General features: G+C 43.5%; 1 protein-coding gene across 1 annotated transcript; it reads left to right on the top strand.

The window, feature by feature from the left end:
• The first annotated feature begins 8681 nt into the window (after window positions 1-8681).
• LOC143710810 (HMG domain-containing protein 3-like) lies at window positions 8682-10957 on the top strand. Its single transcript, XM_077202002.1, has 8 exons — window positions 8682-8847; window positions 8932-9125; window positions 9205-9346; window positions 9474-10115; window positions 10274-10363; window positions 10461-10540; window positions 10632-10748; window positions 10865-10957. Exons 1-8 carry the CDS (start codon window positions 8718-8720, stop codon window positions 10955-10957), a joined length of 1488 nt encoding a protein of 495 aa, XP_077058117.1. The 5' UTR covers window positions 8682-8717.
• The last annotated feature ends 16958 nt before the right edge of the window (window positions 10958-27915 follow it).

Raw genomic sequence — 27915 nt, forward strand, 5'->3', positions numbered from 1 at the left:
TACCGTCAAACCTCCTCCCTATTTTACCTCGGTATACGGTATTAGCATGAATAATTAAAAATTATAACGTAAGGCTCAGACAGTGTCACCAAACTGTTGGCTTGTGCCTAAACCGTTCAGAAACTGAATACCAAACACTAATACTGAAACAATAACAAAATAACATGCACAACAACTTTTATTAGCAACAAATAGCAGCTTATTAAAAAGTGCAAATTCAACAGTCAACAGAATTAAATTAACAAACATCCATAACAGTTTTCGCGCAGAGACGCGTTGTCACGGTGTGGGTTCATGTCTTGTTCCTGTCTGTCCTGTGTTTCCCTTGTCTTGTGTGAACTTTAGTTATTTCCTGTGCTGTGTCATGTTTTGTAGTCCTTTGTAGTTTTTCTAGTTTATAAGTATCCCCAGGTGTTTCTGATTAATCACGCCCTCTTGTTATCTTGTTTAGCTCGTTTACCCCTGTATTTAAGCCCTGTGTTTCAGCCCTGTCTTTGTGAGTTGTTAATGTTGTAATGGTTGCTTTTTCTGTGTTCCTGGTCTGAGTTTCTTTTGTTTGTTTTATTAATAAATGTGCTTGCAATTGGATTCACTGCTCGCTTCATTCTTCCCGCATCGTTACAGAACAACTGACCGAATATGAATCCAGCAGCACGGATCTCGCCTGATCTACACAGGCAAGACCGGGAGTTCGCTGGACAGATCGCGGCCTTGGCCCTGGAAAGCCTTGATCTGTTCCAGTATCCGTGGGGATTTGTTCCTCTTGCTGCCTCCTGCTCCCTGGATGACGAGGCAATTAAAGTCTGTTACCGGCTGGGGGCTAAGGAGGTTAACCCGAGGGAACTCCCCAATCTCTCCGGTCTGGGCTGGAGAGAGGCGCTCTCCAGATGTTTGGAGAGCTTCATCCCGTGTCACGCCAGGCCTTCACCGCTGGTCCCAGTTCCGGTGATCCCAGTTCCGGTGGTCCCGAATCCGGTGGTCCGGAGACGGAGGAGGAGGAGAAGAATGGCCTCCTCAACGACGTGTCCGGTGGCTCCTGAGCCAGAGACTGTCCAGCCAGAGATCGTCCAGCCAGAGCTTCACGTCAGCCACGTCCAGCCAGAGCTTCACGTCAGGCACGTCCAGCCAGAGCTTCACGTCAGCCACGTCCAGCCAGAGCTTCACGTCAGCCACGTCCAGCCAGAGCCAGTCTTAGAGCAAGAGCCAGAGCCAGTCTTAGAGCAAGAGCCAGAGCCAGTCTTAGAGCAAGAGCCAGAGCCAGTCTTAGAGCAAGAGCCAGAGCCAGTCTTCGAGCAAGAGCCGGAGCCAGTCTTCGAGCAAGAGACGGAGCCAGTCTTCGAGCAAGAGCCGGAGCCAGTCTTCGAGCAAGAGACGGAGCCAGTCTTCGAGCAAGAGCCGGAGCCAGTCTTCGAGCAAGAGCCGGAGCCAGTCTTCGAGCAAGAGCCAGAGCCAGTCTTCGAGCAAGAGCCTGAGCCAGTCTTCGAGCAAGAGCCAGAGCCAGTCTTCGAGCAAGAGCCAGAGCCAGTCTTCGAGCAAGAGCCGGAGCCAGTCTTCGAGCAAGAGACGGTGCCAGTCTTCGAGCAAGAGCCTGAGCCAGTCTTCGAGCAAGAGCCAGAGCCAGTCTTCGAGCAAGAGCCAGAGCCAGTCTTCGAGCAAGAGCCAGAGCCAGTCTTCGAGCAAGAGCCAGTCTTCGAGCAAGAGCCAGAGCCAGTCTTCGAGCAAGAGCCAGAGCCAGTCTTCGAGCAAGAGCCAGAGCCAGTCTTCGAGCAAGAGCCAGAGCCAGTCTTCGAGCAAGAGCCAGAGCCAGTCTTCGAGCAAGAGCCAGAGCCAGTCTTCGAGCAAGAGCCAGAGCCAGTCTTCGAGCAAGAGCCAGAGCCAGTCTTCGAGCAAGAGCCAGAGCCAGTCTTCGAGCAAGAGCCAGAGCCAGTCTTCGAGCAAGAGCCAGAGCCAGTCTTCGAGCAAGAGACTGAGCCCGTCGCCTGTTCGCCAGAACCGGAGCATATCACCTGCCCGCCGAGACTGAACACGCCGCACTTGAGTCTGCTCTGGAAGACACAGCGCTCATTGTGGTATCCATGGCTGTTTTGTGTGTGTGGGCAGCACACACATCAGCGACAGCCCATGAACCCAGCCCAGAGTTTCCTTCGCCGCTGGTCCCGTCCAGCCCAGAGTTTCCTTCGCCACTGGTCCCGTCCAGCCCAGAGTTCCTTTCGCCGCTGGTCCCGTCCAGCCCAGAGTTTCCTTCGCCGCTGGTCCCGTCAAGCCCAGAGTTTCCTTCGCCGCTGGTCCCGTCCAGCCCAGAGTTTCCTTCGCCGCTGGTCCCGTCCAGGCCAGAGTTTCCTTCGCCGCTGGTCCCACCCAGCCCAGAGTTTCCTTCGCCGCTGGTCCCGTCCAGCCCAGAGTTTCCTTCGCCGCTGGTCCCGTCCAGCCCAGAGTTTCCTTCGCCGCTGGTCCCGTCCAGCCCAGAGTTTCCGTTACCACTGGTCCTGCCCAGCACAAAGCCCTCTGCCCTGCTGATAATGCCTAGCCCAAAGCCCGTTGATCCTGCGCCAGAGCCCGCTGATCCAGAGACTGTCCTCGTCACTTCTGCAGATCTAGAGACTGTCCACGTCACTTCTGCCCAGTCAGAGACTGTCCTCGTCACTTCTGCAGATCTAGAGACTGTCCACATCACGTCTGCCCAGTCAGAGCCTGTTCACGTCACGTCTGCCATGTCAGAGACTGTTCACGTCACTTCCTCCGAGCCAGTGTCTACGGACAAGATGGCTGAGCCAGAGACCATTCACGTCACTTCCTCCGAGCCAGTGTCTACAGACAAGATGGCCTATTCAGAGACTGTTCACATCACTTCCTCCGAGCCACTGTCTATGGACAAGATGGCCTATTCAGAGACTGTTCCTGTTCCCGAGCCAGTGTGTGTGTTGTCCGTTCCTGAGCCCGAACCAGGGTGTGTGTTGTCTGTTCCCAAACCAGTGTGTGTGTTGTTTGTTCCAGAGACAGTGTGTGTGTTGTCTGTTCCAGAGACAGTGTGTGTGTTGTCTGTTCCCGAGCCAGTGTGTGTGTTGTCTGTTCCCGAGCCAGTGTGTGTGTTGTCTGTTCCCGAGCCAGTGTGTGTGTTGTCTGTTCCCGAGCCAGTGTGTGTGTTGTCTGTTCCCGAGCCAGTGTGTGTGTTGTCTGTTCCCGAGCCAGTGTGTGTGTTGTCTGTTCCCGAGCCAGTGTGTGTGTTGTCTGTTCCCGAGCCAGTGTGTGTGTTGGCTGTTCCCGAGCCAGTGTGTGTGTTGGCTGTTCCCGAGCCAGTGTGTGTGTTGGCTGTTCCCGACCCGGTGTCTGCTGTTCCGGAGCCGGTGTCTGCTGTTCCCGAGCCGGTGTCTGCTGCTCCTGAGCCGGGATCGCCCGAAGGGCCTTCTCCGCCATGGCCGCCCAAAGGGTCTTCTCCACCGTGGCCGCCCGAGGGGTCTTCCCCGCCGTGGCCGCCCGAAGGGTCTTCACCGCCATGGCCGCCAGAGGGGTCTTCACCGCCGTGGCCGCCCGAAGGGTCTTCACCGCCCTGGCCACCCGAGGGGTCGTCTCCGCCCTGGTCGCCCGATGGACTGTCACCACCCTGGCCGCCTGCGCAGCCTGCTCCGCCCTGGCCGCCACCTGCATGTCCTGCTCCGCCCACGTCCCATGGCCCATGCCCGCCATTGCAAGGCCCTGGTCCTGTTCCCTGCGCGGACCTGGCCCTCCATCCCTCCCCCAAGACCGCCTCCACTTCACCACCCTCCTGAACTTTTTTTTTGTTTGTTTTTTACGGGCGTCGGGAGCCGCCCATAGGGGGAGGGCTATGTCACGGTGTGGGTTCATGTCTTGTTCCTGTCTGTCCTGTGTTTCCCTTGTCTTGTGTGAACTTTAGTTATTTCCTGTGCTGTGTCATGTTTTGTAGTCCTTTGTAGTTTTTCTAGTTTATAAGTATCCCCAGGTGTTTCTGATTAACCACGCCCTCTTGTTATCTTGTTTAGCTCGTTTACCCCTGTATTTAAGCCCTGTGTTTCAGCCCTGTCTTTGTGAGTTGTTAATGTTGTAATGGTTGCTTTTTCTGTGTTCCTGGTCTGAGTTTCTTTTGTTTGTTTTATTAATAAATGTGCTTGCAATTGGATTCACTGCTCGCTTCATTCTTCCCGCATCGTTACACGCGCACACAAATCAATTAAATTAAATCACACTGCCCGAACAACTTTTAATAACAAAGAGCAGCTTATAAAAAAGTGCAAATAGACCCACAACAGTTGAATTAACAAACATCTATATAATAAAAAATATTGCAAAACAATAGGCCTAAATAAAAACTTACAAATCTAAATAAAATCTTCTTTACAATATTGTTTTTAATGAAAACCTGAATCAATTAAATAAATAAATAAATAAGTGGCATCAAATCTAGTCAAGATTTTTCGCTAGAAAAACCAGCATGTTCACTTTGTCCGGCTTTAACAGGGCACGTTGTGGACCGACAACTTTACCTGCGGTGCTGAAAACTCGCTCCGATGGTGTGCTTGTGGCACAGACACACAGGTACTTCCGTGCTACTCGCGACAACTGGGGAAAACGCTCGGCAGCATTTTTCCACCAGAGAAGTGGGCCCTTGTCTCCTTGGGCAACTGGCTCCAAACAGTATGCTGTTATTTCAGCTCCGACTCGGTCCTCTCGGTCCTCTACTTTTTTTGCAGCATACTTCCCAGAGTCATCTTTTTTTGTGGGGGTTCGGGTTGCGCCTCTCCCTCTTCCACTCTGATGGCCACTGGACCTGGTGCCTCTAAGCTCACGATCTCAGCCTGTAATTCAGCCTTGGTCTCAGTCAATGCGCTGTCATCCGTCTAATATCCTCCACGGTAACGAGGGTCGAGGAAAGTGCATTTTCGCATTATTTTGCGCACTGAATCGGATTCATACTTGGCCTCCAGCTTTGTTAGAATTACAGTTTTTATTGACTTTGTTAGCTGGAGGTCCTTTTCTGACGCAGCCAACACATTGCAATAATAACCAACTGCAGAACCGCAGAACCATTACGTCATAACAGTCTGAGGACCACAGCGCCAGCCCGACAGTCTGAGGGCGGAAGTAGGCGGGTAGCAGTCCGATGCCGGAAGTGTACGGAGTTCATGTTTAGACATGTGTTTAGACTAGACAGTAAAATGTTTTTAGACAGTAAAAGATAGACAGTAAAAGGTTTAATTATGGCGGAGCACACTGTAGAACAAGGAAAAGAGGAAGAGAAAGAGGTAAAAAGAAGTTATAAATTTGATATGGATCATGCAACATACTTAACATAATAACGTTACGCTTATACAAAACGGCTCTGTACCGAAATGTTTTTTTTGAAAGGAAGTATTTTGAAACGAAGTATTTTGTAAGTTAATATTTAACAATATCACAGTATCACTTTGTTGGGTTACATATTCATGGTTTGTGATTTAATTAGTTGTCGGCGTTGTATTTTACAGCATTTGTTAAATTTTCTGACCATGAGAATTGCATTAATTGTATTTTATTTCACCTATAGAAGCACATATCGATTCAGAGAGGGTCAGCACTTCCACTTCTGATCCAATGCACAACATGTTGCAGACAATTTCACTGCCCATTTTGTGATGCCAGCATCTTTAAACCAACAAGACGGGACAAATTGACCAGTCATATGAAAATCCACTTCAAAAAGGCTGTTGTTCATGGAGGTATGAACATCTTGAGTTATTTTTTATAATATACAGTGGCAATAGATATTTTTTTACATGTATGCATTTGGCAGACACTTTTATCCAAAGCGAATTGCATTGCATTTCAAGGTACACATATTCAATGGTAGTCCCTTTGGAATTAGATAGATGTAGATGGTTTTCTGCATGATTTAGCCATCAAATATTAATTTATCTTCATTAACATCTAAAGTTTGCAAAAGCATTGCACACTGAAACTTGAGCTAAAAAAACCTCAAAGAATGATATATTTGTATTTTGTTATAATAATATGAATGCATCCCATTAAACATTTAAAACATCAGGGATAGGTTTGAGTAGGTTTGGAGTTACACTCTGAAGCACAGGAACTGAGTGTTTCCTTTTTTTCCTGTCATATTTCAGATTTCACATTTCACAGATGTGGTTTGGGCTGCAGACAATCTTTTCATTTCCACTGTCTCTACTGTACAGCCACAATTCTGAGAAAATTAGATTTTCATAATCATTTAGAAGTATGTAAAGGGAAGCCGCTGTCCACCAGCACTGTTCATACTACTGGGACCCCATCAGCCACCAGCACTGTTCATGCTACTGGGACACCATCAGCCACCAGCACTTTTCATACTACTGGGACACCATCAGCCACCAGCACTGTTCATGCTACTGGGACACCATCAGCCACCAGCACTTTTCATACTACTGGGACACCATCAGCCACCAGCACTGTTCATACTACTGGGACACCATCAGCCACCAGCACTGTTCTAATACTGGGACACCATCAGCCACCAGCACTGTTCAAACTACTGGGACACCATTAGCCACCAGCACTGTTCATACTACTGGGACCCCATCAGCCACCAGCACTGTTCATACTACTGGGACCCCATCAGCCACCAGCACTTTTCATACTACTGGGACACCATCAGCCACTAGCACTGTTCATACTACTGGGACACCATCAGCCACCAGCACTGTTCATACTACTGGGACACCATCAGCCACCAGCACTTTTCATACTACTGGGACACCATCAGCCACTAGCACTGTTCACACTACTGGGACACCATCAGCCACCAGCACTTTTCATACTACTGGGACACCATCAGCCACCAGCACTTTTCATACTACTGGGACACCATCAGCCATTAGCACTGTTCATACTACTGGGACACCATCAGCCACCAGCACTTTTCATACTACTGGGACACCATCAGCCACCAGCACTGTTCATACTACTGGGACACCATCAGCCATTAGCACTGTTCATACTACTGGGACACCATCAGCCACCAGCACTTTTCATACTACTGGGACACCATCAGCCACTAGCACAGCATTTAACGTGCCAGGCAGGGTTCGTGCACGGCCTATTATTAAACAGAAATGCCCAATCTGCAATACCCTCATGAATAAAAAAAATATAAAAAAACATATTGACCGTAAACACACAAATCAACCAATTCAGGACATTAATGCCGGATTTCACCTTGCAAGCCAGTGTGTGGACAAATCAAATGGCATATTCACAGTGCTTAAAGTTGCAAGTGGTCAGAATAGTCCTCTTCATGTTCAATACAAAACATGGGGAGAACAACAAAAAGTCTGCTGTGAATCAAACGAATGCCAAGTAAACATGGAAGTAGCACAGAGGAGTGGAATGTTATCCTATCAGTGTATGCATGTCAGATCTGTAAGTTTCTGCACATCCTCAGCTGAAGGAGTCTCTCTAAAGGAAGATGTTTTAACGGAAATGGTGAGAGCAAAATGGTTTGGTGACGAGAAGAAAAACATATGCCTTGCTCGTCAGCAGCTTGCCGTTTCTAGCAGTGTACCACTGTCTGTAGAAACCTCAATTGGCAGCCCTCAAACAAAAAAGTTCATCTCCGTTTTTGAGCCAAATGTGTCCTATTATAACAACAACACCAAATTAAACACATGGCACTGCCCCTGTTCCAAAGTGCGCCGTTCGTGTCCGCATAAGTACATTGCGAAATGGCATCTATTTCAAACAGACCGTGAGCTTTTCCGTACTGTCTTCAGCAGAGAAGAATCCCCACCCCAAAAGGCTCATACACATTCAGAGGAGAGCAACGTCACAGAAGACCATCCATTGTATCCTCCACATGATCTGGGACTGAAACAAATGGTACAGTACATTCTACAGAACAAGATGATACCTGCTGTCCTACCAGAAAATATACGTGCACCATCACTAGGCAAAGACTACCCAAAATATCTTTGTCCAGAAGAAACTGTGTGTCATAGATGCCCAGGTGTCGTCCCCCTTAGTGACCCTATTTTAATTACAAAGAGAGCTAAAATACTCTCCAACTGGTGCATTGTTGAAGGTAGGATGTTGTTATAAATATGCATATATGCAATGAAATTACACTGTCCTCTGATGTAATACTTTGTTTGAATGATAGAAGTATCAACCTACTGTAAGCAGTGCCCACAGTGTGGAATGTTTTATCGCTACTAAGAGTGGAAAGACCAACTCCACAACTTTAACGACAACATCATCCTTGACATACACTTTTGCTTAACTTTAAGAAACCTTCTCCAGGTAACCTTCAATGTATGAATGTTCAGTAAGTACAGCATCTTTCAATGTCTCCACGTTTGTACATATATATATATATTTTTTTCCTCAGGCCCATACTGCTGTGAGCAGAGCAGTCGAGTTTTTGCAAGATTTGACAGGTCTGAAGTATCCACCAGCAGACACAGTGCTTCATGCATACTTGCACTTTGAGGCCCTTACTGATCATGAGTACAAGTATTCCTGCATTACTTGTGGTGATCATGGATTTACACAAAAAAGGTGTTTTCCATTTATCAGGTATGACTATTGTGATACTCTTCTTGCTAATTGTGTTTACATTAACATTTATGTATTTGGCAGACACTTTTATCCAGAGCGACTTACTTTATATGGTCATTGTAATTGGATTTTTTTTTTCTTAAATGTTTTTCTTAGTGTGACCTTGTCATAAATTAATGCACAATTTTTTTCACTCTTTAGTAAGTGACATCCAGGGTCCTGCAGAGAATTTTGATGGGGAGGTCAACCTGGAAAAGTTTTGGGAGGCCATGTCCTGTGATATGATTGGTCGTGGATTTGTTTCAAGTATGAACACAATGCTTTATACACTATTGGGAAGCGTGTTAAAATGCAACATAATACAATGTTTTTTTTTGTTGTGGTTTTTAGGTGGTAGACACAATCCATGTGCGGTATCACCAACATACCATTTTTGGGCTCCTTGGATAGGGAAGGCCACACGGCGTTCTGACTCTGTACTAAACACAGAGTTTGAAAAGATTCATGTTTCGAAGTCTGTATCTGAAATTTCTGAAATTACGGTTACAGAGGACAGACTCAGAGAAGAACTGTACAAACAAAAGGTAGGGTTTGTTAGTCAAAAACACTGACTGTGTTGTGTTTTTAATATTACCTTTTTAACAAGACTTTATACTTTGTTAGGTTGGGGTCATTCGGAAGTTATGTAAAGAGTGTGGCTTGGACTCTAATGGATCCCGCAGTGATCTTCTTCTGAGGTTGTCAAATGAAATGAAATCCAGACAAATGTATGACAAAATCTTTGATAAAATCTGGGGGGCCTCTGGTAAGTTTTAGTTGACTTGCACATAATATTTTAAATTGCAATCTAGTTAATGTCTAGTTAGAAACAAAACAAACTAATTTTATACTTTGATTTACTCATTGGATGCGATTAATATATTGTTTTTTAGGAGGCTGGGCAGTGATTATGTGCCCATGTGGGATTGTTTATAGTATCAAATGCAATCTCCGAGCTGAGAGCCCTCGAGACTTTGCAGACTTACTATTATCCTGGAAGCATATGCCAAATGTCATAATTTATGACTTTGCACGGGGTCTTGCAACTCACTTGAATTTAAGGGCATCAGAAAAGGTACCCATCTCTCCATTTGAAGGTCGCTTGGCAGAACCCACTCAATCCAACATCGAATTGGCCAAATGTGGAAAGCTTAAAGTGTCGCTACCTTGGCTGAACACTAAGAAGACAGAGCCAGACCTTAATGGTCACCCAGTGACGGGTTCATCGGATCACTATGTGCTGTATGATCGGTTTCATGAAGCCAATACGAAAGACAGCAAAGATGTGTTGAGGAAGCTCACTCTAGTACCTCAATTGGCTGGCAAAGTGAACAGCCAAGTTGCAGAGCAACTCTTCGCAAAGATGAAAAAAAACAACTACTTTTTGAACTTGTCTTTGCCATCGACCCATCTCTTTCAAATGAGGAACATAATTCATCACTATAATGAAAAGAAAAACAACAAATTGCTGGAAAGATTAAAGAAGACATTTGGGGGCATGATGGTGAAAAATGTGTACGGACAAGCTATGTTTGGTAAATTACCTTCATTTTTATTTATTTATATTAACCTACTAATATTTGTAGATAGACATTAAAATATCCTATGTTATAATATTGTAATTGTCCACTAACCACTGATGAATTGAGTTCAGTACAGTTCAATTTAATATCCCTTTAAATCTCTTAAACAGGTAATCCTTGTTTCTCCCATGAGGAAGCAGGTGGGACTGATGTTGTGATGGAGGACAGTACCCCGGCTGCTTCAATGGTTACAACAGGTGGTGAGTGTTTTCATTCATGGGTTAAATGGTGGTAACATACTTTAGAAACTGTGTGGTGTATTTTTATTGTGTATAATTTATGTCTTCACTGCAACAGGAATGGTTTGTGACATTAAACAGTTGTCTGCCAGTAGAAGTTGTTGGGATTTCCAGCCAAGTGATTGGCAGTCATCAATGGTAATATTGTTTGTTTTTATCACACTTTTATTAACACATTTTATGTATACTGAATGTAATTTTAGTCTCTTTATCTTAATCTGTGGTAAAGCTTGACCAGATTTTGAGTAAAAATGACAGAGATGAGACAATTGCTCAAGTCGGAAGCATTAAACTGCAGCGAAAAGATTTCTTGACCTTGGGCCTCAATGCAGCGCTTGAGGCAACAGTTAGTGGACACACAATTATTTAAAAAATAGAAAAATTGACCAAACAGCTAATATATTTTTTTTAGTAATTAACTAATGTTATTATATAACTAATATATAATATATTTAAAAACAGATTGCAAACAGCTGTCTTGATGTGATCGTCATGGTGGCTAAGGAAAAGGTATTTTTGCCTACAACTATAACTCATGATCACCTGGAGATGTAATTGTGTTTTGTAATGGATGTGCAAATGAATGCTATGCTTAGGGAACAGATGTGCAAATTCCTATGTTGTAGTTACCTGGCTACCACCACTTGAATTGGACCCATTTTTATCGTTTCCAGTAAGTCCATCAAGTTGTATTTTATCTAAAACTGGAACAGTTATAAATGCAGTTACAACAAATTAATGGATCTTATGTTCCCCCAAGGATAAAATGGGATCCAAGGATTACATTCTGCTCCCTGCTTGGATGCCAGGACACTGGATGCTATGTGTATGTTGTTCCCTTCATTTTTGGGTGAACTAACTCTTTATGGTGATATTAGGATTCAATATACTAACAACTGTATTTCACAGGTTCTGAAGCCTAAAAACAAGGCTATGTATTTTTTTGATTCAACTCACCCCTACGGGATTGGTGATGTAAAATATGTGACTGTCTTCAGGTTGCACTTAAATTTATAAATATTATGTTCAGAGTTCGCAGTTCAAGGTTTGCTGTTCGAAGTTCATTGTTCCAAAGTTCGCTCTTCAGTGATGTTCACTGCTGTTTGTTCTGTGCATGATGTTCATTTGCATGATGATCTGCATGCTGTTTTTATATTCTAAATTTGAAATGTTGTTTTTGCAATTCAGTCTGGGGTAATTTTTTTGCTTTAGAATAAATATACTTTGCTTTTTTGTCCAATTTTTCTGGTTATAATATATTAAAATATTTCTGTTTGATTTTGTTGCAGTAAATTGACAAACAGAATCGCTCCAGGACCATGGAAGCTGATCAAGAACAAGGTTAGTTTTAATTAGGCTTTCAAAAAACATAAGCTACTTATATAGATTGTGTTTTTATATGTTTGTCACATCCTTTCCAGGAATAACTTAATGATAATTGCATTGTTTTAGAATGTTCCACAACAATTGACTGGCTCTGTGGACTGTGGGATCTTCATGCTGATGGTGAGAAAAAGGGAAAGTAAAAAAAAATAATAAAGAAAATAGATAAATCATAAAAATGAAAACATGATATGGTTGCCTAAACTTGACTGATTTCCTTTTTTGGGGGGAATTTCAGTATGCTCTGCACATGGTCTTTGAGGCACCCTTTGATTTTACAGCTGTAAGTCTTTGTTAAAAATATATATTTTAACTAGATGATATAATCTATTAAATTAATCTATTAACACTTTCTCCCCTTATGCAAGTCGGATTTTCCTCTTATTCGAAAATGGTGGTGCCTTATTCTCATGGAGAATTTTGCCATTGAAAGGTAACTCTCTCTTGCTTTCTCAAGTTTTTCTCTGTCTATAAATTTACTTAAATGTATTTGTCACAGGAAACATGCTGCTGTTGATGTGCATGAGCCACCTAAAGCACAAGAAGACTCTGAAATCGGCGACAAGGTATGTTTTTATTGTCTCAAACGGGCACATGAAAGAGCATAATTTCAAAACATTAATTTACATGCATCCTGATTAAACCACAATGTATTGTTGAGGACACTCAGGGACAACAGATGGAAATTAGCTAGCAGCCAAATGTGGTGCATCTCTTCTCTTGTGAGAATAATTATTTTAAATGAATTAATTATTTCATTCCTTTTTTGTACTCTTCTCTCATGAAGGAACCACAGATGGTCAAAGACCTCAGGACCGCAGTTGGATGGCTGCGGAACAACTGCCACTCCTTCAGAGGTTTTGTGCAAGAGCCGTCATATCTGGACCTAGAGAAGGAAGACCAGGAAAAGGCCCTTCTTAAACTTGATCGGGCAGAAGGAAAAGATGCTCTGGAACTGGCCAAAGAGCCTTTCATGTTTCGGTTCCAGTTTCAACAGGACATGGAAGTTTTTCTTTTCAAATGTCACGACGAAAGGCACCTCAGAATAAACTCCATGTGTATGGAGTTTTAATTTGTTATTTATTTTTCTCTTGAGAATTATTGTTGTCAAATTTGTGCCTGTATAACTTTTATAAGATTTATTTTCTTTGGTTTAATTTTGTTTTATATAACTTATTTATATAGTTTAATTTTGTAATTTTATTTAATTAGAAAACAGCTAGTGTGTGATTTATTTTTATATTTCAGAGGAAAAAACTCATTTTATTTAAATTAATATTTTTTGTGTTTTCAGTCCATCATATTATTGTGTATGGTGGTCTTTGTTGGTTGAGTATTTAAAAGTATTTTCAATTGAATAAAATGTTCAAACTCTCAAGCTTTGTTTTCATTGTATTATTTATTTTTCATTTTATGCTTTGTTTAATGTATAATATTGTTAATCAATCTTAAATATACATTTTCAATTAAATCGTTTAAAACAAAGTTTTTATAATAACGTTGTTTTAAACTTTAAAACTTTCCAAAACACGGAAGTAGCGTAATGCCTTGCCGCGCCCACTTCCGCCCTCAGACTGTCGGGCTGGCGCTGTCGTCCTCAGACTGTTATGACGTAATGGTTCTGCGGTTCTACAGCTAGACCTATCTCACACATTGTCCCTGCAGAGCTGTAGTATGGGAAGGATACAGGAACTGGTCACATAATTTTCTCCTGACAAAATATCAGTGAAGTCACCGACTGGTTTCAGTGCTTCGTGAACAGCTTTCAAGACGTCCATGTCCTGCCAGGTCAGGGACAGGCTGCTCCTTCTGTCATCAGACAGGACGTGTCTGATCGCTTGGGCCTGCTCGAGGATGTGCTCCACCATTGCCAGTTTGGAGCCCCAGCGAGTTGCGCAGTCCTGACGATGGATGGATGGATGGAAATAAACAAATGAATGAATAAATAGTCATAAATAAACGAATGAAAGAATAGGCCTAAATAAACGAATGAATGAATGAATATAGGCCTAAATAAACGAATGAATAAATCAATAGGCCTAAATAAACGAATGAATATAGGCCTAAATAAACGAATAAATAAATAAATAGGCCTAAATAAACGAATGAATTAATAAATAGGCCTAAATAAACGAATGAATGCATAAATAAGTCCATTAATGTATATTATTCAATTTGGTCAAATTTGCATGCACTTTTTTTTTTTTAAATAAGTCCTTTATGCGCATCAAGCCTGCATATATTTGATTAAAAAAAAATACAGAGAATGCAAAATAATCATATATATATATATACTGTATATATATATGCCCCTTTTTTTACATTTGAGCCCCTGAGGAACTCTGCACGTTTTATGCTTACCGTTATGAGACTATGTGCTGGGAGTCCCAAGTCCACTTGCTTCTTGTGGAGTTCACGCTTGCGTTGCCAGCTGTGTGAGAAGGCCCCGACAATATTACGGCATAGTCCGAGAGCGCGCTCGATTTTTTGCCTCTGGTCATGCAATGCATTTGTGACAGCCAAGTTTAGATTGTGACCGAAGCAGTTAAGCCACGGCCAATGCAGGGACCTGATTGCGGCAGAAATGTTGGCAGCGTTGTCAGTGGTTATGGCTGAAAGTTTTTTCTCGTCAAGTTGCCATTCCTGAAGTGCAGCTCTGAGCGCAGCAGCAAGATTGTCCACCGTATGACTCTCAGGAAAATACGTAGTTTGGAGGCATTTGGATTCAAGTTTCCAGTCAGATGTAATAGTGTGGACAGTCAGGGACATATATGGTGTCATGTTAACTGAAGACCACATGTCAGTTGTTAAGGAATAACTGTCTGCCGTTGAAAGCAGCACTTGAACATTGTCTCTAACTTTACTATATAAATGTGGGACGGGTGTTTGTGAGAAATGTTTCCGTCCAGGCAGCTCGTACTGGGCATCTAGTACCTTTACCATGTCCTTAAAGGACTTTTTTTTCCACTGTTTTGAAAGAGACCATTTCCTTCGCCAAGTATTTTGTCACTGCATCAGTACAGGTTTTCCAACGGACACTGTTCCTTTTGTACTTTGTTGTTTTCCCGAAGGCCCCCATTATCGTCGGCTGCGTACTGGCGGTGGACCTAGATGTTGTTGGTCCTGCATCTGGAGGCGTTGAAACTGTTCCACTGAGTGAACTCGGGTCCATCCTCGCAGCAGTGAGTGGATGGTGGTTTCGTATATGCGACCTTAGGTTCGAGGTATTTCCATCTCTTGCAGTCACCTTTTTGTTGCACAATTTGCAAATTGCCTCGTCCGTATTCACCGCCTCTCCCTTCTCGTTCGGTCAAAACCCGAAATACTACCAAACAGCAGAAGTTGTATTTTTTTTTGAGACCAGGTCACTCTGTGCGCGACTCGCCATATTTCCACCTCTCTCTCTTTCTCCTCCACGCTGTCACGTGATGACAACCACGCATACGCATTTTTAGGCGTTAAATAAATTATATTTAATATTTAATCCTTGTCTCTTATATTAGTGCATTTTATTTTTTATGACGGTATGCCGGTATTGAAACTGATACCGTTGCTATTTTTAGATCCCGCGGTATACCATATTACCGTAATACCGCCCAAGCCTAAATAGCACACAGATGAAAGTGGTAGTTCAATATTAACTTATCAATAACTATTTTTTAATGCTTCCCAGAGAACTACTGAAAAAGTTTCATAAATAATGCAAAACTAATCAATAACTAATGCAGGACAAATGACTAGCACTACATTAACATGTTAACTGCTAGCTACTGTAAACTAATACACAAGGTTGTTTACATTATCAATATGTAATAGCATAGCAGACTTATGCTGTCTTAATTAGCCTATGCTGTCTCCTAGAGAATTATTTATCAACTGAATAATTTTAAAGAAATGAATTTTTAAATGCAGTTGTCGGGACCTTACTTGTCCTGAGGCCAATTTTCCGGCATTCCTCTGGACTAGCATTGAATCACTAGAGTCACGTGACTACTGGAACATACTGAGTCATCAGCCACCCGAATACCATACAGTTATTTTATTATTAACCTACCTCTCAAAACAATGTTTTTATGTACGTCTCCTAGCTCATATAATGTCAGGATTCCACCAGCTTAACTCACTCCTCCCACTCATTCACTCACTCCTACCACTCATTCACTCACTCCTCCCACTCATTCACTCACTCCTACCACTCGTTCATTGTCTCCCGAGTACTGATCACCATCACCTGCACCTCATCATTCCACCTCCTTATATTCGACTCCCCTTCACACACTCTTTGTCTGGTCTTGTCTCTACATGACACACAGACTCTCTCATGCTACAAACCTGCGACTTACCTGAGATCCATTGGACAACCTTCATCACCCCTGTCATCGTGTGCCCTCTTCAGTCTTCAGCCTTCTGTCTTCAGACCCTTCCATAAGCATCTGAAACAGAGACTCTGATTATCCTTCAGCTAAGTTCCCATCTGATTATCAACTGTTTGAATACTCACCATATCTCCATCTGGTTCTACAATCCTGTAAATAAACACTATTTCACTTACCACCTGTCTGACTCCTGTTCCATCCGTGACAGAAGACCAGACCTAAAAATGCCGAATCCAACGGAGCCTGTGGGGAATCCAGCACGCGATCCATTCGCAGAACACGTTCAGGCTGTTCGCCAATCTCTACTTCCTACTCCACCAGCTAATCCACCCACTGTTCCCGAAGATATCCTTCACTCTGCACGCCAGCATTCACTTCCGCAAACACCAGCTATTTCGTCAGCTGCCTCTGTGAGTCCCATGGCCCGACCAACGACATTCACCAGAGAGGCGGAGGATTGCAGCATTTTTTTGCTTCAGGTATCGCTCTATTTTCAGCAAGCACATCTATTCTCTAATGATTCAGCCCGAGTGGCCTTTATCTCCCTGCTGTCTGGCCGAGCTCTCCAGTGGGCCCAATCCCTTTGGAACTCTGATTCTCCTGTGGTAAAATCCCTATCAAGCTTCATTCAACATTTCGAGGAAGTGTTTGGTCAGACAGTTTCTGATCTCACCGTTCACGATCAACTCCACAATCTTCATCAAGGAAAATCTTCTGTGAGTACATATGCACTTCAATTACGCACGCTGGCGGCTTCTAGTGGCTGGAATGAAACCACCTTGATTACTGCTTTTCGGCATGATCTCAACCCTAACATCTGTCAGCTGGTAGTGGTATATGAAGATTCCATGGGATTAGGAAGCCTCATTCAGAAAACAATTCGAGTATCCCAACGCTTTTCTGCCTGTGATAACCCTGCTACCACTGTAAATCCTCCGCCCTCGGCTCCATCTGTCACTCCTCCAGCACCAGAGCCCATGCAAGTTGACTCCACTCATCTCTCTTCCACGGAGCGGCAGCGTCGCATTCAACACCACCTCTGCCTATACTGTGGGGGTGAGAAACATCTCATCAATACCTGCCCTGTTCGACCTCAACGCCCGGCGGTAAGCTCCATTCAAATTCCTCCCAAGATTACAACCTTGAACCGTACAACTGTTCATTTCTTAACCTCTCTTGTATGCGTCTCAGCACAAGCCCTTCTCGACTCTGGTTCAGCGGGGAACTTCATTTCCACGCAACTCCTTCAAAAACTGAACGTCCGTAAACACCGAAGTCATCAATATCTCAGAGTTCAAACCATCCAGGGTAAGCCGCTGGGCCGAGGTCGAATTCGCCATTTCACCCTTACACTGACGCTCTTCATAGGCTGTTTGCACTCGGAAGAGATCTCCTTTTTGGTGCTGGAGGAGTCCACAGCTGAGCTCATCCTGGGACGCCCTTGGATGGTCCAACACCAACCCTCCATCGTCTGGAGATCCTGGGAAGTCCTTCGTTGGGGTGAAGATTGTTTCCATTCCTGTCTAGTTTCGGTTAAGAAGATCCAGAAAATCCCCTCCTTTGCTTCTTTATCTTCAGTGGGAAAGTCCAAGTTTCCCGTTTGTTCCACTTCCATTGAGAGTCATGAGGTCCAACACCAGGTGGAGATTCCTGCCGAGCACAGGGCGTTCCAGGATGTGTTCAGCAAGCAGTTGGCGACCAAATTACCACCTCATCGGCCATGGGACTGCGCCATCGACCTGCTACCTGGAGCCACTCTATCTAAAGGTTGCATTTATCCTCTGTCCATCCCGGAGCAGAAAGCCATGGAGGTGTATGTGGAGGAAGCCCTTAAACAAGAGTTCATTTGTCCGTCTACATCCCCTGCCACTTCCAGCTTCTTTTTCGTGGCTAAGAAGAACGGACCCTTGAGGCCGTGCATTGAGCCCGCATCTTTTCTAAATTAGATCTACGCAGTGCGTATAACTTGATTCGAATTCGTCGGGGTGATGAATGGAAGACGGCATTCGTCACGCCCTCAGGCCACTATGAGTATCGAGTCATGCCCTTCGGACTGTCCAACACTCCAGCAGTCTTCCAGGGTTACATAATTGAGGTCTTCCGGGTATATCTCAACAGATTTGTGGTTGTCTATATTGACATCTACTCCTCATCTCTCTCTGAGCATCAACGCCACGTCACTCTTGTCCTGGAGAAGCTGAGAACTCTGTACCTAAAACTGGAGAAATGTGAGTTTCACACCACCACTGTGCAATTTCTGGGCTACATCATTGACCAACAGGGAGTTCAGATGGACAAGAGGAAGGTAGAAACTATCCGGAACTGGCCCCAGCCCTCTACTGTGAAAGATCTTCAGCGATTCCTCAGGTTCGCCAATTTCTATAGAAGATTCATCAACAACTACAGTCGCATCAGTTCTCCTCTGACCTCATCTCTAAAGGGCCGGCCCAAGTCTCTGTCCTTATCTCCTGAAGCCATCTTAGCCTTTCAACAACTCAAAGAAGCCTTCCTGACTGCTCCAATCTTGGTCCATCCTAACCCTGAGATTCCCTTTGTCGTTGAGTTGGACGCATTCTCAACAGGAGTTGGAGCGGTTCTCTCCCAACGGCTGGGTGATCCTCCCAAAACTCTATCCATGCGCCTTCTACTCTAAGAAGCTATCCCCGGCGGAGTGGAACAATGATATCGGGAATCGAGAACTGCTCGCCATCAAGCTGGCTTTAGAGGAATGGAGGCATTGGCTGGAGGGAGCTAACCACCAGTTCGAGGTTATAACCGATCATCGCAACCTGGAATACCTCAGAGAGGCGAAAAGGCTAAATCCTCGTCAGGCTCGATGGGCTCTCTTCTTTACCCGCTTTGATTTCATCGTGTCATACCGGCCTGGTAGTAAAAATTGTAAATAGGGCTGAACGATAATGGAAAATAACTTAATTGCGATTTTTTTTTAACCAATATTGCGATTGCGATTTAATATGCGATTACTTTAAGTTCTTTACCTTCTGTATTAGTCGACAAAGAAAAGCAATAAATCATTGTACAGTAGGGATGGGAATCTTTAGGCAGCTCATGATCCGATCTAATTTTTTTCTTATTATACTTAATAACACTTAAAATATGTATTTAATTACATGTGTAAATACATACTTTTATATATTTATATATATATATATATAAACATTTAATTAAACCAATTACATGTTAAGAATTTTAAATGGGCTATAAACTTATATAGCTTCAAAATATAAAAGCTAGTAAATAAAGAGGAATAAAAAAAAACATTACAAGCAATAAACAAAGAGTGCTTTCAGTATTTAAAAGTAGGCTGTCTGAACGTTTTCCATTCAAGAGCTGGAGTGATTTTCCCCCTATACGATAAGCTCTATTCACACTAATGCACATATCTCTTTTGAAATTGTAAATGTGGTTTGGTTTAAGATATAACTGACCGTGTTTACATTAATTTCACGTCAAAAGCATTTTGAGATGCAAGTACATTTAACCAATGAGTAGCTCACAGCCGCATGCACGAGCGCTCTTCACAAAGCGCGTAAGTATTTTAAAATGAAAGCAGCTTTCTCAGTGATTTTTATATTTTTAATATATAAGCCAACTGCATTCCAAAAGACATAAATAATTCCTTTGTGGAGCATTTGTAAGGAAAATTCCGGCGGCCAAGACCGCGCACAGCAAGAGTGCACCTGTGCAATGAAGCCCGCGACTGTCCTTGTAATTCGCTTAAACCCCGAACTTTATGAAAGCTTATTTTTCGGAAGGTTCGAGCGGTGTCGTGTGTGTGTGTGTGAGTGAGAGAGAGAGAGAGAGAGAAAGAGAGAGAGAGAGAGAAATTAGAAGCAAGGAGAATACGGTTGTTTCTAAAGCACGCGCAGCGTCATCACGCATCTGTGTTTAAAAACTAAGCTCAGACTCGATTCTGAAATTCTCTGAATCGATCCAGAATTGTTGGAGAGAGAATAAACACAATATCACATACATAAAAAATAAACTGTTCTTTCCTGTATGCCAGACCTATGCGTAGCGTGCCAAGTTGATGCTTGATCTGCAGACTGCTTTTCTCTCGTGTGTCACGTGACCAGTGTAATCGCAGCTTTTGCAGTTACAAAATCGCATTTCATCATATCGCGATATTATCGCAAAGGCAATTAATCATTCAGCCCTAATTGTAAAGCGGATGCTCTCTCCCGTCTTCATCATTCTTCCTGCGATGATTCTCTACCCGTACCTATTCTCCCTCGAGCCATGATCGTCAGCCCAATCGTCTGGGACATCGACTAGCAGATTTCCCAGGAGAACCGTCGTCATCCTGCTCCGCAGGGCGGTCCAGAGGGGCGCATCTTTGTACCTCTTCCCCTTCTGGACTCCGCTCATAACGCTCCGGGCTCTGGACATCCAGGTAGCAGGCGTACCCTCTCGCTCCTCAGTAACCGGTACTGGGGGCCGTCCATCTCACAGGAAGTCTCCCGATACGTCAGAGGATGCTCAGTCTGCGCCGTTACCAACACCCCCAGAAGACTCCCGGAGGGGAAGCTCGTGCCACTTCCTATCCCACTACGACCATGGTCCCACATTGGTATTGATTTCATGACTGACCTTCCCAGATCCAGCAATCACACTTGTATCTTCGTCGTTGTGGATCGCTTTTCGAAGGCTTTGCAAGCTAATCCAATTGCCTGGACTTCCAACTGCTTTTGAGGCCGCTGAAGCCCTCTTCAATCATGTGTTTCGAAACTTCGGCATCCCCGAAGACATTGTGTCGGACAGAGGTCCACAGTTCATTTCAAGGGTTTGGCAAGTGTTCTTTAGACTCCTCTGGGTTAATGTCAGCTTGTCTTCTGAATGCCACCCTCAGACAAACGGCCAGACTGAGCGGAAGATCCAGAAGATCGGACGTTACCTAAGAAACTATTTCCACCAGTACCAGGACAACTGGAGCCGGTTCCCTTCAGCAGTCCACCACTGGGCTCACCCCCTTTTTCAGTGTGTCCTGGGTTATCAACCTCCACTCTTCCCTTGGTCTGGTGAGCCCTCAGAGGTTCCAGCTGTGGACTACTGGTTCCATTAGAGCGAGAGGGTATGGGACTCGGCTCACGTGCAACTCCAACAGGCAGTACGGAGGCACAAGGACCAAGCGGATCATCGTCGTTCGGAACCTCCTCAGGACCAGCCTGGACAAAAGGTGTGGCTTTCGACCCAGGACATTCACCTCCACCTGCCTTGCCATAAGCTGAGTCATCGATACATTTGTCCTTTCACCGTGCAGAGGCAGCTGAACGAAGTCACCTACAGGCTAAATCTTCCTCCTCAATACAGGATTTCACCATCTTTCAATGTTTCGCTGTTGAAGCCCTTCACTGAACCTGTCACTTCTCCTCCCACAGAACCAGTCCCTGCTGACGAACCTCCTCCTCCGGTTCCAGTCGAAGAAGAACCCATCTACTGAGTCCGCACCATCTTGGACTCACGGCGACGAGGTCCTCGTCTAGAATACCTGGTGGACTGGGAGGATTATGGCCCTGAGGAACGATCGTGGGTTCCTCGCGAGGACATCCTGGATCCAGCTCTCCTCACTCAGTTTCACGCCGACCATCCTGATCGCCCCAGGGGTCGTGGTAGACCCTTCCGTTGAATTGGCTGGGGAGGATGCTGTCTACGTCCCTCTTCTCAGTCGTCAAGAGACGCTTCGTCGGAGGGGGGTACTGTCAGGATTCCACCAGCTTCACTCACTCCTCCCTACTCATTCACTCACTCCTCCCACTCATTCACTCACTCCTCCCACTCGTTCAATTTCTCCTGAGTACTGATCACCATCACCTGCACCTCATCATTCCACCTCCTTATATTTGACTCCCCTTCACACATTCTTTGTCTGGTCTAGTCTCTACATGACACACAGACTCTCTCATGCTACAAACCTGCTACTTACCTGAGATCTATTGGACAACCTTCATCACCCCTGTCATCGTGCGCCCTCTTCAGTCTTCAGACTTCCTTCTTCAGACCCTTCCATGAGACTCTCCATCAGCATCTGAAACAGAGACTCTGATTATCCTTCAACTAAGTTCCCATCAGATTATCAACTGTTTGAATACTCACCATATCTCGTCTGGTTCTGCAATCCAGTAAATAAACACTTTCACTTACCACCTGTCTGGCTCCTGTTCCATCCGTGACATATATGTCATATATGTCATTATATATGTGTGTTTGAATATCTTCTGAATGATTAGAAGATTCTATACTGTACTTTAGGATTGGCTTTTCATTAGTAAGAATTATGGTAACTAACTACTAATGACTCAAGTGTTACTACATACTTGTAAGGGAATTACTAATTTTTTGGATCCGTATTCTAAAATGAAGATCATGGTAACTTACTAATAATGACTCAAGTGTTACAACATACTTCTATGGGAATTACTATCTAAAACTTCACCAAAAACCTCAAAATCTTAAAATGACTCCAGTGTTTGGCGCACATGATATTTATCAAGCTCGGCTTCCCCTATAATGTCAAAAAATTAAAGGTCAAATATGTACTATTGTGTTTTTTTGTTTTTTTTTTGACTAAAAATGCGTTACAACACGTTAATCTCGGAGACGAGTTCGTTCAGAATCAGCTTCAAATAGCAGGTCGGCTGACTCGATTTCATTCGTTCATTCCCGGAGTGTCAGTGCATTTCCCTGTTGAAGCCGAGCTTCCATTGACTTCAATGGGGCTGCTTAGAACAGTTTTTTTCAGTGCTTCGAAACTAGACGGTCATTGTGGGCTGGCCTGGACTCCGGACTTCCGTTTGATGATTGGAGGACTGCATCCCCTTTTGATTGACAGCGATTTTGTACAATAAACAGTCGCTGATGCGCACACGGAAGTTATTCGAGCTCAGTCAGTACCACCACGAACTTTGAAAGTATAACTGTTAGTCTAAAGACAAACTGCTGAAACCTATTTCTTGGTATTTGCTTGGCGAAATTGCCAGCCAATTTTCATCATACATTTCACACAATTATACACCACATTCCTTGTTTCAGTTTAACAAAAAAGCATGGTACATTTTGTGATTACCGTCCTTTACTACAAGCATGGTAAGTTTTATGATTACTGTCCTTCACCATGGCGTATAGTAAAGGACAGTAATCATAAAACTTACCATGCTTTTACCACATTATTGGTCGTTTTAATGTGTCATTTGTTGTAAATGCACTGTAACCACAACACTTACCATGCTTTTACCACAGTAACCTTAGTTGTATGGTTATAGGTGTAGTAAAAGGATAGTAACCACTATTACTTAGTATTTTTTTCCCAAAAAATTAGCCTCCTCTCTTTGAAAGACCACTGATGCCAGTATCCCCCAAACCAAAACTTATTTATTTATTTATTTATTAAAATATACAACTTAAATATGCAACCATGTTGAATTTCAGCCTATAAAAAAGCAAGCCCTCAGAAAACAATGCATTAAAATGCAAGAACTGTATAATACAGTTTAGCTTTAAAGGTGCAGTGTGTAGTTTTTAGCGGCATCTAGTGTTGTGGTTTGCGAATTGCAAACAGCCAGTCACTCACGGCTCATACTAATGACACGTACGTTTGTTTGTGTAGAAAGCCCGCTTTTATTTAGCAACTGGAAGGCATTCGGAAATGTTTACAGATGTCCGCAATGCACACGGCCAACAAAGCGCATGTTGTTGAAGTTACATGGAATTCCCGGTCCTCTTGCTGTCATATTTCATGAGAAATCCAAAACCCTTACATTGAACATAACCAACATGTTCATCACTATCAGCCTTGACAACTATGTAGAAAAACATACACACAGTGGACTTCCTTCATTTTCGTTAGTTTTAAAATCTCCTGAGGCCAACTTCTTTTTAACGTCTTCCATCGTTGCGCTGCCAGCCACATGTAGCCAAATATGCAATATTATGCATGCACGTGTTGCGCGTTGTCACAGCAACATAAACAAATTTCCGCACACATGAAGATGGATGTTAGGGTAATATTTTAAATTTATTTTAATCACAAAAACAAACATTTGAATCCAGTTAAGCATTATAATAAGCGATTTTAAATTTCAAATGTTCAATGCCTTATCGCACCGACGGGACCGAGCCCGACCCGAACCCGAACCCGAACCCGAACATCATTTCAAAATATGTGTCCGAACCCGGCCCGGCCCGTCGGGCTCGGTTCGGGTATCCATCCTCTAAAACCCATTACACAGCGAGGGAGAATAACTAAGTTAATTTACATGAAACAATCCAACGACATATTTTACACCACTGACAAGGGAAAAGTCACTTATCACGGTGTCTATAGCTAGCTTCTAGCTAATATTATTAAACAACAGTTTTCTTTTGCATCGCTAAAGTTGGAATACCTTACCTGTCTAGCAGAAAACAGACAACTTACGCGTCGCTTTGAAAACATTTTTCCCTCATTAGACCCTTCCATCTGTGAAAAGCCACACCGATGTTTACCCGTGATTTCTGCCTGCGTTACTCCCGTTTTAGTCTGGCTTCATCATACTTTCGCTTCTTCGAAGCAGATTGATCCTCCGTCGGCTCTTGTGCTAAACAATAGCTGTGCTCCTTCATTTTGTTGCTGCTGCTGCTACTTCTGCTTTTTTTCTGCTGCTTTTTTTTCAAGGTAGTGACGAAACGTGCTCTGTAGCGCTGTTTGTTCGCTGTCGGCTACGGTAGAAACATGACGACACAATATGTCGACCTCAATAGAAGGGGGTGCCCGCGGTTATGGAGATATAAATGTCTCATTCTAAGGTAATAAAAACATAACAGTTCATTATGCAAGGTCTTTATACACCACTGAAAACATAGTTATAGGTTTTAAATTGCATTTCTGTCAATAGATCCTCATAAATATTACACATTGCACCTTTAAGAACGCTGTGTTTTCCAAGAACTAGACAGACCAAGCGTTTCCGATAACGCTGAAGTGACAACTGAATAGTGATTACTATGTATTTTTTAGAGCTGTGCCACAGCAGAAATGATTCGTTTGCATTTATACCATGAATTGTTAATTTCCATCACTGCAAGCTGCTTGAATCTGTGCTGCATAGTGCTAAAAGCACAGCATGTGCAACTCTATAAGTTGCCAATGACAACAGATGGTAACGCACATTGCCAAATAATCGCATAAGCCTAGCAATAGCATTTAAATGAAAACAACTAAGTTAAGCCCAAGCCAGACGGATAGCATTAGCAACAAGCATGTTCCCATACCCTGATAGCTTTTAGCAATGAGCATTAAAAATGAACTTAGCTTAGTTTCGTGAAGACTTTCAGAGATCAAAGGATCCGTGAATAACTTTGAGTCCTGTGTGAATAATGCAGCGATGCGAGCAGCAATGCAGACTGAGGTCACTTCCAAACCCGGCAGCAGCTTATGATCAATGCACGACTCTCGTGTTCAAGTTCACAAACTTAAAATGAATCTGAGGTGAAATCCTTGTGGGGAACGAAGTCCTCTCGCTAAATTCTCGATTGCACGATTCCTTGTGAGATGACGTGGTTTAATAATCTCCTGAGAAACAAGATAGATATCAATTTTAATATCCATTTTAACTTAGTAGCACGATATATCATCCACAATATCGGTATCAGCCAATGTTTATTTTTAATGTTATCATTATTGGCCGATATGAAAATTTGTCATATATATTAAAGGCAATAAATAATGTATTATTTCCTTCAGCTGAGACACTTCCGATGCGCACTGTTTACCATGATGTAATTGAATTGCTTGAAATATGATTGAAATCACTTCAAAAAAGAAAAAACAGTAAAGTGCAACATGTGCAGCAAAAGTCTGTCATATAGGCTACATGAAACTATAATGAGAGCATCATTATAACAGTGTGCTTGGGACTTGGCTTTTAAAGGTGCTCTCTAAGCGATGTCATGAGTTTTTTAGGCCAAAACATTTTTTGCCACATACAGCAAACATCTCCTCACTATCCTCTAGCTGCATGTCTCCTGAACAAACTGTAAAAAAAAACGGCAACAAAAACAAACTGGGCTAACCCGCACTAGCCTGACTACGTCAGACTTCCTACTTCCGCTAATTTCATTTCGCTCCTGTAGTCAGTCTGAGATAGCAGCCTATCTTTCTGTTTTCCACCGGCCTGAAAACAGCCTGGCCAATCAACGAACAGAGGGCGGGCTGAAAGCCGTGACGTAGTCGGTAAGCGCCGTGTTTAAGATTAGGTCAGGGAAATCGAAAACGACCGCTGATATGGAGACGCGGATGCAATTCGCTCTGTTGTGGAGAATATTCCCGGCATTAGCAAACTGAAGCCCGAACACGAAGAGTGTGTATTAAACATTTTGAATGGAGGTGATGTTGTGGCCCTACTCCCTTTGGGAAAAGTTTAATTTATCAACTATTACCGATCGTCAGCGAGAGACTGGGGAGCCTTTTGACAGGTCAGTGTCTCTTTTCTTTTCCAGGTCTTAAATACCGTAAAACTTCAAATAATAGCCCGGGCTTTTATTTGCCCAAATCGTCGAACTGCACCGGCTTGTACTTGAGATAGGCGTCTAACTTATATGAGACAGGCCTTTATAGTTGAGATGTTGTTCATTGAGATGTTGTTCCTAGAGTCTATAATCTCTAAAAATCTCCAAATGCTCCACGTGAAACCGCGGTCTTCCGACCTCTTACTATCTTGTCGATTGATTTTTATGAATATGCGCGAGGGAGAGAGAGCAAGACAGCGCTCGTGTTGTTTGTAGACGTGGGAGTGCGCGCGCGCGGCCGGGGCTCTCTCTCTCTCTCTCTCTGCTCGTTTGTGCCCTGTCAAGCGCAGCAGTCATTCTATTACATCACTCACAGATCAAAAAAGTCGTTTACAGCCATGTTCACTCGGGTATTTCGCTCGCATCATCAAGTGTTTACAGTGGAAGTTCGATCATAGATTTGAGTTCGATGCATGATGTCTGTGGTTCGATGCGGCTGTGTCGGCGCATAACATGCGTCATAAACAAACTTATCTGATTGGCTTACGGGTAACCAATGATTTTAAACTTCAGTACGCGCCCCCTAGCGAGAGAGAAAACACTTCTCTATTATGCTATCCCAGACTCTGTGTACGAAGCAAAGTGAAGTAGCAGAGTCTGGTATTACCAGGCTAAACCCGCACCACGAAACATAACAAACTGTTCCAGCCAATAACCAAGGGGGTAATCCATCAGCCGGAAACTGAAGCCTCTAGTTCTCCAGTTAATCATTCATTTCGTTCGTTTGTTAAATAAGAGGCGATCTAGCACGCTGAAATGGGTTGTTTTTGAAATCAAGTGATCAAAGTGCTTGTTGACTCTGCGATCAGTGGTGCAGATATAGTGTTCTCTTGTGGCTCGCGTACAGTCTTCACGCGGACGTGCGCTTTAATCCATTGCGGAGACTATATTCGTTCCGGTGAAATCACAAAGTAAAATGCACACAAACGCTTGGCAAAAGTTCTGCCACTGGACCATTAAAATACGTACAAAATATAGGCGGATCGGATCTAGGTATTTCTTCACGTGAAAATTCTTGGCACCAACACATATTAGATCTCATTAAACTACAAATTAAACACAATGTACTATTTAAATCGGTTGCTGGACATCGGTATGTTATTGTACATAGGTAAGGTAAGGAACCTAGCTATATGAAATATTAATAATCAATAATAACTTATGAATCATTCTGAATATTTGGGTCAGTTA

Source organism: Siphateles boraxobius, unplaced genomic scaffold (genome assembly GCF_051911475.1).
Source record: "Siphateles boraxobius isolate OS27281-9 unplaced genomic scaffold, OSU_SipBor_1 48, whole genome shotgun sequence".
Classification (NCBI taxonomy): domain Eukaryota; kingdom Metazoa; phylum Chordata; class Actinopteri; order Cypriniformes; family Leuciscidae; genus Siphateles; species Siphateles boraxobius.

Bases quoted from the DNA above. Each gene is read 5' to 3' on its own strand.
- LOC143710810 (XM_077202002.1), top strand. From the start codon at position 8,718: ATGCACAATTTTTTTCACTCTTTAGTAAGTGACATCCAGGGTCCTGCA. The intron at 10,116-10,273 runs GTAAATTACCTT...TCTCTTAAACAG, and splicing joins GTACGGACAAGCTATGTTTG to GTAATCCTTGTTTCTCCCAT. The intron at 10,364-10,460 runs GTGAGTGTTTTC...TCACTGCAACAG, and splicing joins TTCAATGGTTACAACAGGTG to GAATGGTTTGTGACATTAAA.